This window comes from Meriones unguiculatus, chromosome 4 (genome assembly GCF_030254825.1).
Source record: "Meriones unguiculatus strain TT.TT164.6M chromosome 4, Bangor_MerUng_6.1, whole genome shotgun sequence".
Lineage (NCBI taxonomy): Eukaryota > Metazoa > Chordata > Mammalia > Rodentia > Muridae > Meriones > Meriones unguiculatus.
The window spans coordinates 63,638,333-63,649,141 of NC_083352.1; the positions used below are offsets into that span (position 1 = coordinate 63,638,333).

At 60.0% G+C, this 10,809-nt stretch overlaps 2 protein-coding genes across 2 annotated transcripts; one reads left to right on the forward strand and one right to left on the reverse strand.

The window, feature by feature from the left end:
- The first annotated feature begins 3,035 nt into the window (after positions 1-3,035).
- Positions 3,036-10,258, forward strand: B3gnt3 (UDP-GlcNAc:betaGal beta-1,3-N-acetylglucosaminyltransferase 3). The gene is made up of 4 exons (XM_021638148.2): positions 3,036-3,135; positions 5,850-5,905; positions 6,675-7,250; positions 7,344-10,258. The coding sequence occupies exons 3-4, from the start codon at positions 6,687-6,689 to the stop codon at positions 7,947-7,949; spliced, it is 1,170 nt and encodes a 389-aa protein (XP_021493823.1). The 5' UTR covers positions 3,036-3,135; positions 5,850-5,905; positions 6,675-6,686; the 3' UTR covers positions 7,950-10,258.
- On the reverse strand, positions 9,626-10,655 carry Insl3 (insulin like 3). Its single transcript, XM_021638142.2, has 2 exons — positions 10,452-10,655; positions 9,626-9,813 (listed from the first exon to the last, which is right to left on the reverse strand). Exons 1-2 carry the CDS (start codon positions 10,636-10,638, stop codon positions 9,626-9,628), a joined length of 375 nt encoding a protein of 124 aa, XP_021493817.1. The 5' UTR covers positions 10,639-10,655.
- Between the last annotated feature and the right edge of the window lie 154 nt (positions 10,656-10,809).

A 10,809-nucleotide genomic window follows, 5' to 3' on the forward strand; every position in this document is an offset into this window, starting at 1 on the left:
ACACAAACACGCGCGCGCGGGATGGCTGTGATGGCTGCTGCACCCAGCAGCATGGCCTCTGTGGATGCTTCATGCCCTTTTCATGGCTTACTAATATTCCAGCATCCATGAGTAGGGCTGCTGTGACCTCTGGGTGCAAGGGCCTGACCAGGGTTTTGAATTTTCTGAGCACTGCCATCAGGAATTACTATGTCATGTGACAATCAGTTCTGTATCCAACCCTGGAGCTCTGCCCTCTGTGTACTGCTCCAGGGAGCCAGTGTCAAGAGGACTCAGTTTTCACTCAGGACATACTTTCCCTCCAGCAGGCTACTAGGTCCCAGAACTCAGAATTAGGACCAACAGGTTTTGGGGGTAAATTCTGAGGCTGGGGATGGGTAGGGATCGGCACATAATGGTGGTGGTTAGGAGTCTGGGAGCCTACCAACAGGTCTGAAGGGTCTGGGGTCTTCTAAACTCTGGGCTCACTCTCTTCCTAGCTGAATGTTTCTTCATGCCGCTATGGCTGGGTGGTGAGGCTGCAGCGGGAGGTGATCTGGGAGGGGGGGCTGCAGCGGGAGGTGATGGGGAGGGGGCTGCAGTGGGGAGGTGACCTGGGAGGGGGAGGCTGCAGCAGGAGGTGATGGGGAGGGGGGTGCAGCGGGGAGGTGATCTGGGGGGCTGCAGCAGGGGACAGGTGGGCTTGCACAGCCCAGAGCTGGGAAGGCAGGAGAGGAGAAGGGAGACCCTAAGTGAGGGAGGAGCTGGACCTCAAAGGGGAAGGGTGGGACTAGAGGAGAAAGAAGTCAGGGTCAGGGTGGAGGCGTCCACTGGAAGGAGGGGCAGGTTAAGGAGAATGGGCGTGGCCAAGAAAGATGGGGGTCAGAGTGGAGCTGTGGGCCGAGGAGACAAGGTAACTGGAGGGAGGGCGGGTGAGAGAGGGGCCGGCCGCAGCCCAGATGTGAGCACAGGTGCGGGAGGAAGAGGCCACAATGGAGAACAGACTAGAGGTGAAGCATCCCGAAGCGGGTGAGGGGGCGACGGGAGAGAGCGCTTTCTCCTTGGCCGCTAGGAAGCTAACTGGCAGGAGGCCGGAGCCCAGGGAGGTGCGGGTGGGAGGGAAGAGGCGGAAGGAGGCGAGGAGCCAAGCGCCAGGGCGGGGCGGCCGTGCAGGTAAAAGCCTGCAGCCCGCGCGGCTGTCCGCCGGCGCCCAGGTGAGTACGGGGTCGCGGGCGCGGGCGCGGTCCGGGTGTGGGCACGGAGGCGCCGGCAGCCGGGCTCGGCGAGCAGCGGCTCCCCTCGGAGTCCCGTGTCTGGAGCCCGCGCTTGCAGCGGCGGGAAGCTTTCCTCCTCCCGCCGTCCCGCTGGCCCGGGCGGCTCGGGAGCAGGGGGCCGCGGCGGGCGAGAGGGCCGCTAACCGCGGTTCTGACGCCCTCGCGGGTCCGTCCCCCCTTCCGCTGGTGAGGCGAGGCTGGCTTCGAACGCCGTCCCGGGACCCCGCGACACTTGGTCAGCCTGGCCTGGCGCCTCCCGTGGAGTCAGGAGGGGAAGGTGTGGCCGAGGTGGAGGGGACACCAGCTGGTCCCCATCTGGCTCGCGCGTTGCGCAGCGCGGGCCGGATCCCCTCCCGGGCGGGGCGGGCGTTCGCGCCCTGGCTGAGGCTGTCAGGGCCTGCCCGACCCAGCCCCGCCGGAGCCCGCGGGCCTTGGCTGCCCACCCTCCCGCGAGGACGGGCGTTCGAGGCAGACGCAGTGGCCAGGTCCCCTGGCTCGGGCCCACTCGGGAGGCTCTAAGAGTCCAGCAGGGGTGGGGTGGCCTCTGAGCGGGTGCGTCCGCTGTGTTTACTTTAAATTTGATTACTCGGATCTTTTGTCTGTGACATTTCTCTTTGATTGCGAAAATTAAAGGTATCATTGTAATCCTGACGTAAAAGTCACCGGAAGAGGGAAGAGGGGATGGGACCCATTCTGAGGGTGGGGACCTAGGCTGACCCCAGGCTGGCGCCTGTGAGTCTGCTCTGCTGATTGGAAAGGGCAAGGAAAGGCCCGCACCTTTCTAGCCTCAGTTTCCCCATCTGGAAGGTGGGCTAGGCTGGGCTGATGGTCGCTGGCTTCTTCCTTCCCCCTTCCTGGGGCGGGAGGAGGTCCGGCCGGGTGTGGGCTGGAGCCGGAGGAGGATCAAAGGCCTCAGACCAGGAAGCCAGGGTGCAACCTGGTCCCCGTGAGGGCCGAGCCCTCCAAAGCTTTATCTTTATAGAAATTCTCTTTGTTCGTAAAAATCCCGGTTTCTCATAAAAAGATACTTGCCCAACGTTAATGGAAGACAAGCTGGTAGAAGCCGGAGTGACCTGCCCTGGAGTCAGGTGACCAGTTCACACCTGCTAGCCTGGCGCCGGCTGACCCCTGCCCATGCTCAGCTGGAGCACGCAGAAGAGACCCTCCCAGAAGTTTCCAGCATCCTTTGAGCCCCTCACTCAGTGGGAATGTCCCAGAACGTCCCAGTGGTCTAATGAAAGCTGTGGCCAAGTCAGGGCCAAGGACACAAGGCCATTGCCACTGAGGCCAGGAGGGCCGGGGGCGCGTGAATAGCACAGCACATCATTAAGAAGCAGTGTTTGAGCCTCAGTAGCAATGAGTAGTCGGCGGTTCATCAATATAAATACAATATATTAATATTAAGATGAAGCTCATTAATATTAAATTTGAACTATTTAATCTTAAGGTTAAACTCATTAATATTAGGGGTGGACTAATTAACATTAGGATTAAGCTCATCGTTAGGAAGCACCGGATCTCTACAGACATATATGGGTCACTGACACAAAGTTCCTGACAATCAGGTCATTGGCTGCCCACTCACGCATGTCAACTGGTGCCATCATTTCAAATTTGATACTTTTATTACCCAGTGCCTCTTCGTAGCCAATGGCTCATTATATGCAGCAAATAACTAATATCTGGCATTTCATTAATCATTTTCTTTACTCCTTAACATTCATTGGGTTTTGAATTAGTGACCTGTTAATACTCGGTTAATCCTACTGTCTGCATAGATGGTGTCTGGGAATTCTGAATTCATCAGGACAATAGCAGCATCCACCAGGCTGTGACCCTGTCTCCGCCGCGCAGTGCGAGCTCAGCCCCGAGGAAGAGTTCTGTGAGCTGTTCCCATGCTGTTTGCTTATTTATTTATCTATTTATCTATCTATCTATCTATCTATCTATCTATCTATCTATCTATCTATTTTTGCTCTTAGTTCTAAGACAAGGCGGCACAGTGGCTGCGAGTCGCTGGGACTTTGGGACCCAGTCAATATTCAAACATTCAGGGATTTGTTTTTGGGTCTCTGGTGCATATACCCTGCGGCTTCTTATGGTTTTGGTTTTTGTTTGTTTGGCTTTGTTTTTCGGGACAGGGTGTCTCTGTGTATTTCTGACCCTCCTAGAACTTGCTCAGATCAGGCTGGCCTCAAACTCAGAGATCTGCCTACCTCTGTCTCCCCGTGACTAGTGACTACCGGGGTGAGCTACCACCGCAGTGGGAGTTGGGCGGGTGGTGAGCTCAGGGCCTAGAGGTGCTAAGTGGGCGGGCCCTCTACCCCGAGCCACGCCCCCCTCACTGGGGGCTTCTAGCCTGTCACTCTCCCCCTGGCCACGCCCCAGCCCCACACTGGGGGCTTCTAGCCTGTCACTCTCCCCCTGGCCACGCCCCAGCCCCTCACTGGGTTATCCTAGGCTGGCACTGTGCCCCCTTAGGCCCCGCCTCTCCTGCTGACACTGGTGACAGGATGTCTGCTAGGTCCTGTTTCCATTTCCCCGGGCAGCGGGCAGCAGCCGCGCTGGACAGGCGATGCCAGTCTTGTCGCCGGTGTCTGCTGAGTGAGAACAGGACGTTGACACTGATCTAGGCTCCAGACTCCTGGGTGTCACTGAATGGGATGGGGGATCCTGCAGAGCTGGGGCCCCACAGTCACACCAAGCAACTTCCTGAGTGGAGAGGAAGCTGCTTGTGTTGCTTCCTGGTACAAACAGCCCCGGGCAGGACTGACTGGTTTGACAGTGAGGGGCAGGGCAGAACCCCACCCCTCCCAATCCTGTAGGACGGTGTGGCCTTGGGTTCCTTGACTCATTTTCCGACTGAAGCGCCTTGGTGGCAGTCAGGGTGCCCAGGCCAGCAGCCCCCGTTTGTAAATGTAGTTTTTACTCCCTCAGATGAGGGGATGAACAAGAATCATACCCAAGCTTTACGAATACATGGCTGGGGCTGAAGCCAGAGCATTTCTAACTATCCCTGTGCCTGGGCCTGGAAGCTCCGAGCCTCCCTTCAATCTTCTGCAAGCCCGGACCTAAGGGCTTCAGCTTCCAGTCTGTCTGCTAATTAAGGCCTAGAATATTTTCAGCCTCCAAGACTTCTGTTGTAGAAAACAATATATTAATAATGTTTGTTATTAATAGCCTAGTTATTGTGACGGTGTTATTCTTTAACCCGATAACAAATCCATAAAATACACAGACACGTGGCCAAAGTGCTGGCTTGGAGAGAAGGCGTAGAAAGTTCACAGACAGGTGGAGGAAAAAGGAGAAAGCAGAGTTGCCGTGGGGTAGGAAGTAGGAACCAGTGGGTGGATGGGGATATCAGATGGGAAGCAACCCAGACAGGAATGATTAAAGCAAATGGTGTGGATGTGGCGTTGACAGGTGGCAAGGTAACATAGGGGTAAAGTCTGCCCAGCCCCAGGTGAAATAAGGATTATTTAAATACAGCAGGTGTCTGTCTTTTATTGATATGGTATCGGGTTAATAATAACCGCTATAATAATTATAGGCATTTAATGATAAACATTATTAGCAATTTATATATTCTGCAACAGACTTACTGCTGGATGAGCTCACCCTTCCTAGTTTTTTTCTGAACTCTGGCTGGCTGGTTCAACTCGGCTCTTGTGGTTCAAAACTCCTTTCCAAGCTGACTGATTCAATCTGGCTTCTCTCGGCTTCTCACTGAATTCCTCTACTTGGAAGAACTGCCTCTGACTTCCACGGACTGAACTGCTGGAACAACACTGAACTGTATTGCGTCTATGAACTCACGTTGTGCTGCTCTTAAGTAGCTTCTCTTTCCTGTCTGTCCTCATGAGAGCTGGGCATATCGTGTCGCTGACTCGTTCTATCAAATCTCTGATTCATCATTTTGCCTGCCCCTCAATTAGAGGTCATTATTTGGATTAAATGTATATACTAAGGGTGTGTCTGTATTCCAGCTGGATCACACAGACCTGGGAGTGTGGGTGTGGCCCCTTCCCAGAGCAGCCATGTTGGGGGATTACAATCACAGGCAACGCTCCACTCCACACGCCCAAATTGTGTGTGTGTGGAAGTCACTCTTGTTCCCCAGGGAGAGGTCTAGCTTAGGCTAGCCTACATGTCAGTATAGGTCTAGCCCCAGGCAGCATGAGTCTCTTTCCCACATCTGACTGAAGCTGTTCAAACTTTAGGAAAACCTGAGAGCCGATGTGTAGTCATCAATGAATGAATGAATGAATGAATGCCTTTCCAACCCACGTCGAGGGGGCTGCTGGCTGTGCATCCAGTCTCTCCATAGCCAGGGCAGAGAGTGCAGCTGACACAGTGTTTCCTGTGGGAAGGTTTTTAGAAATCAGGAACAGTCTGGGCTAAGGTCCTGCCAGAGAGCTCCATGGCACTTTTGGGGGGGGATTTCTCTTGCTTAATTGGAGATCCAGAGAGGTCAAGCCATTGTGTCCTAGTCGACTACATAACAGAACCCATGATACAGAACCAAGAAGCCGTTTTGGCCCAGGCACTAGCCAAATGAGGCCTACAGTCTCAAGGACACTTGTCAACTGCCCACAGGTCCCAGGTGCTATTGGGGAGACCAAGGACAGCCTGCTCAGTGCGGACAGACTAAGGTAAGTGCTGCGGAGTGGGGTGGTAGGTTCCCATCTATACCCTGTGGCACCAAGGCACGTGGCCAGGGGGCCCGACACTGGGCTCCAGGGGTGCAAGTGTACTTCTGAGTCCTGCTACAAGTCTGATCTGGCACCGCAACAATAATCTCCAGGACTAGCCGACATTACAGACAGCAGAGCGCATGCGCAGAGGTGGAAAGGCCTAGGGAGCAGGTTGCAAGGACAGTGAGGGCTGAACTCTGAGGTCAGGAAGGAGTCCAGGCCTGGTGACAGCTAACTGCCATCCCAGCATCCCAGGTGCGGGGATAGGAGGATGGACAGCTCACACAAACTAGTTGGAGGCCGGCCTGAGCTTCCTGAAAGCGAGGTCATTAGACCTGGGGTTCTGGCAGATCTGTAAGGGTTTACCACAAATATCGAATTTTTTTCTGCCTCTGACTTGTGCCCTCCGTCATGCTGGGCGGGGCCGCAAAGGGACCAAAAGTGCCAGGGGACAGGGGATCAATGAGGAAAGCCTGGAAATTGGATCCTCAGAAATGGGTTTTGAGGGCGGAATAGAAGTTTCCTAGCGGGCCGAGATAACTCAGTCCCAGGACTCGGGAGGCCGAGGCAGTGGGATCTCTCTGAGGTCCAGTCATTTGCTGAGGAAGACTTGGGTTGAGTCGAGGCCAGTGGGACCCGCGTCTGGGTTCGGGTCCAGCGAGAGTCCCTGCGGCTCAGGGGGCCGGGAGGAGGCGACGGCGTCCACAGCTCCCGCGACCTTGCCTAGGCCCACCCCGCCATGCGGCCCCGCCTGCGGCCGCCGTCCGACCTGGGCCTGGCGCTGGCGTCGGGCGCGCTGGCGCTGCTGCTGCTGCTCGCGCTGCCGTCGCCGCCCGCCTGCCCCGCCCCCGAGGAGCCCGCGGAGCCCCCGGAGCCCCCGGGCGCCCCCGCGGCGCCCGCTCCGCGCGCCGCCCCGTGCCCCGCCAACCTGACAGCGACCGCGCACCCCGACTTCGCTGGGCTGCCTGCGCACGTGCGCGACTTCCTGCTCTACCGCCACTGCCGCGACTTCCCCGTGCTGCGCGAGCCGCCCGCCGCCAAGTGCGCGCCGCCCGTCTTCCTGCTGCTCGCCATCAAGTCCTCGCCGCAGAACTACGGGCGCCGCCAGGTGCTGCGCGCCACGTGGGCGCGCGAGCGGGGGCCGCGGGAGGCGCCGCTGCGCCGCCTCTTCCTCGTGGGCTCCGACCGCGACCCGCAGCAGGCGCGCAAGCTCGGCCGGCTGCTGGAGCTGGAGGCGCGCGAGCACGGCGACATCCTGCAGTGGGACTTCCACGACTCCTTCTTCAACCTGACGCTCAAGCAGGTGGGCGCGGGGGGCGGCGGGGGGCGGCGGAGCGGGGACGGGAACCTGGGGGACCAGCCCGGGAGCCAGCCCGCGCGTGCCCGTGCCCCGCAGGTCCTGTTCCTGGAGTGGCAGCGAGCCCACTGCGCCGCCGCCAGCTTCGTGCTCGACGGCGACGACGACGTGTTCGCGCACACCGACAACATGGTCAGCTACCTGCAGGGCCGCGACCCCGACCACCACCTCTTCGTGGGCCACCTGATCCGCGACGTGGGCCCCGTCCGGGCGCCCTGGAGCAAGTACTTCGTGCCCGCGCTGCTGGCGCCCGAGGAGCGCTACCCGCCCTACTGTGGCGGCGGCGGCGTCCTGCTGTCGCGCGCCACGCTGGCCGCCCTGCGCCGCGCCGCGCGCGCGCTCCCGCTCTTCCCCATCGACGACGTGTTCCTGGGCATGTGCCTGCGGCAGCAGGGGCTGACGCCGGCCGCGCACAACGGGGTGCGCACGGCGGGGGTGGCGGCCCCCGGCCGCCGAGGACACTCCTTCGACCCCTGCTTCTACCGCGGCCTGCTGCTCGTGCACCGCTTCCTGCCCTTCGAGGTGCTGCTCATGTGGGACGCGCTGAGCCGCCCTCAGCTGGCCTGCGGCAGGCGGGCACAGGCCTACTGGCCGCCGGGAGAGCCGGGCGCGGCCAGGCCGGGGGACGAGCCGGCCGCCCGCTGAGCCCCCGAGGACGCCCGCCGAGCCCCCGAGGACGCTTGGCCCCCTCGCTGCCGGCCGGGGCAGGCACTCCTCTGAGCGGCCGCTAAGAGGTGCTGCGGGCCGAGCCGATGGGTGTGTCAGCCTCCAGCCGCAGACCTGGCCTCGACCTCCCTTAGGAGCCCAGGGAAGTGGGGCAGGGGAGAGAGGTGGATCTCAAACTGGGGAACCTCAAGAGTCTTGACTCGGCCTCACCAGTGTCCACAAGAACTCAGAACTCCAGCGGGCAGCTCCCACGGGGAGGAGGGCTCCCGTGGCCACGGGGAGGGTGGCGGGAAAGAGGTCTGTGGAAGGCTGCAGTTTACCAGCTTACAGAGGGAGGCGAGGGCGCAATCCAACCCCGGGCTCCGCCCTTTTCCTTTTACCGATTCAGCTTATTGTGGGCTGTGGGTAGAAGGGAGGGGAGCCGGTCCTGCCCTCCTCCGCGTGGCGCTTGGGGCTTGAACTCAGATCCTCAGGTTTGGCGGCAAGCACGTCTACTCCCTGGGCTCTCTCGCCAGCTGCTTTATATTTTTTTTCAGCATCATTCATGTTTTAACCCCCCCCCCCGACCTTTAAGATTTTATTCACAAAATCAAGCGTCCTTGTGACGTCTTCACGCCTACAGCGCAGCTGTCTGTGGCTCCAGCCCCCTTGCCCTCTTCCCCCATTCACGGTTAAGGTTCTTTTCCAAAGGTCAAGGTGGGCGGAGTGCGGTGAAGCTGGCCTCACTCCGGCTTCTCCCACCCCTCATAGCTCCCGGCACCTCAGCCTGGGGACATCTGTTCTCCCGCCTCAGCACTGGGTGACCCCACACTTCCTGCCTTGTGTTTCCCTCCTTTAGATAAGGGTCTCATGTAGCCCAGGCTGGCCTTGAGTTCCCCCGATAGCCAGGATGACCTTGAACTCCTGTCCCTTGCCTTCACCCCCAGCCCAGAGATGACACTGAGCACCACACCTGCTGTTTGCTGCTGGACCCCTCCCAAGTCCCAGGCCCAGCCCAGCCCGGTTCTGTCTGCGGGGCTCCCGCTGTGCATCTTGCAGCCTTGGAAAGGGCTCCTGACACCCTGGGCAACAGTGGGGGTGAAAGCCTCAGGGGGAGCAGGGGAAAGGCTGTGTCGGGGCGCAGCCTGGGAAGGCAAGCAGCGGTGTGTGGGGGTACCAGGTGTGGGGACGGGGCAGGTCACGGGGCAGCGGGGGGAAAGGGGCCTCACTGGAGAGCTTGGCTGCTGGGTGGAGGGCACTGCTTCCAACCATGAGCTCTCTGGGGCTCCCTGTTGCCTGGATGGAGGCTCCCAGCCCACACCCTGTGGGGACCCTGTGACACACTCACGGCCGCCTGAGGCGGGGCACAGACCATTCCAGAGCTTAGGGTTAAAGATTCCCTTGGAAGGGGCTCAGACCTGCCTGACTTCCAAGCAGCCTCAGTTTCCCCAGTGGATCCTGGTGGTGCTTCAGGTCCATGTGTGACTGAGGCAGAGTCATCCCCTCCCCCCATGTTGCTTTTCCCAGACAACAATGCGTGAAGTTGATTTATTTAGATGTTTGGGGACACAGGGAGGAGAAGGCACAGGCTCTGTTTTTGGGGTCCACAAATAACTGGCATCCTTGGAGGTGACCTCAGGGGCGGGGGGAGGATACGCTGCCTGAGCCCCTGTCCCTCAGTGGGGACACAGGCCCAGCAGGTCCTGCTGGGTGCAGCCAGTGCGACAGCAGTGGTGCATAGCCTTGGTGGCAGCGCTGCGGCGCTGGCGCTGAGGAGCCGGGTCGGGAAGGTCCAGCTCGGGGTCCACGTCGGCCACAAGTGCATGCAGGAGCTGCCGCTGCTCCAGCCACTGCAGCATCTCCCCTGTGGGCGAGCAGAAGTCAGCCTGAGGCCTCCCCACACCCAACACACATTACATGCCCGAGAAGAAGGAACCTCCCCAGAAGAAGCCTGCTGAGCGCTTCAGAGCACTCACCGCCCAACTTTGCCTGGCTTTCGACTGTCTCCTGTGCACCCCAGTTTCTGGCGGTGGGAGGCTGGGGTCCCCAGAATTGCATGCCGTCCCCCTGGGCAGCACCCCAGCGTTAGGAGGGAGCCCCACAGGCGCCAGCTGCGGTTGTGCACAGGGACCTCTGTCCTCTGCAATTCCATGGGGCTGGAGGCAGAGGCCCTGCCCAGAATCCCCCAGAAGGCTGTATTCCAATGATCCCAGCCCTGGTGAGGCAGGAGGATTCCTGTGACTTAAAGCCATTTTAGGCTGCAGAGGAACAGTCTGTCTTTAATAACCAATAAACCAGGTGGTGGCTCAGTCATCTAGGCACTCATGCCTAAGGTATGGAAGTTCAAGGTTATCCGCGGCTGAACTGTGAGACCCCGTCCCAAAGATTCAAAAAGAGGAAAAAGTTCAAATGTGAAGGTCTGTGAGGACTCCGGTTATCAGCAGATGACCGCCTCCCCTCTCGGCTATCCGCGCGTCCACCGCCCCGCCTGTCCCCACTCACGGTCGCGGGCGTCCACGGGCTTCGTGGCCTCGGGGGCCCAGCGCGGGCCGCCGCACACGCGCACCAGCGCACGCACCAGGTGGGGGCCGCAGAGCTTGGCGCTCGCCTCGGGGGGCCGTGGGGGGCGCAGCGCGGAGCCCAGCGCCGGGCGCAGCAGCAGCAGCATCAGCAACAGCAGGGCGCGCATGGTGGCGGGCGGTGACGCGCGGGGGCGCCCCTTATAGCCGCCTCGCGCCGCCCCCGGGCCTTGGCGGGAACACGGCGAGCAGCCCCGGAAAGGTCGAGGCTCTGGTCACGGCCAGGGGCCGTGTGTCCAGCTTGGGACCCTGAAGGCCCTCTCTCAGCCCCTCTCCCAGGG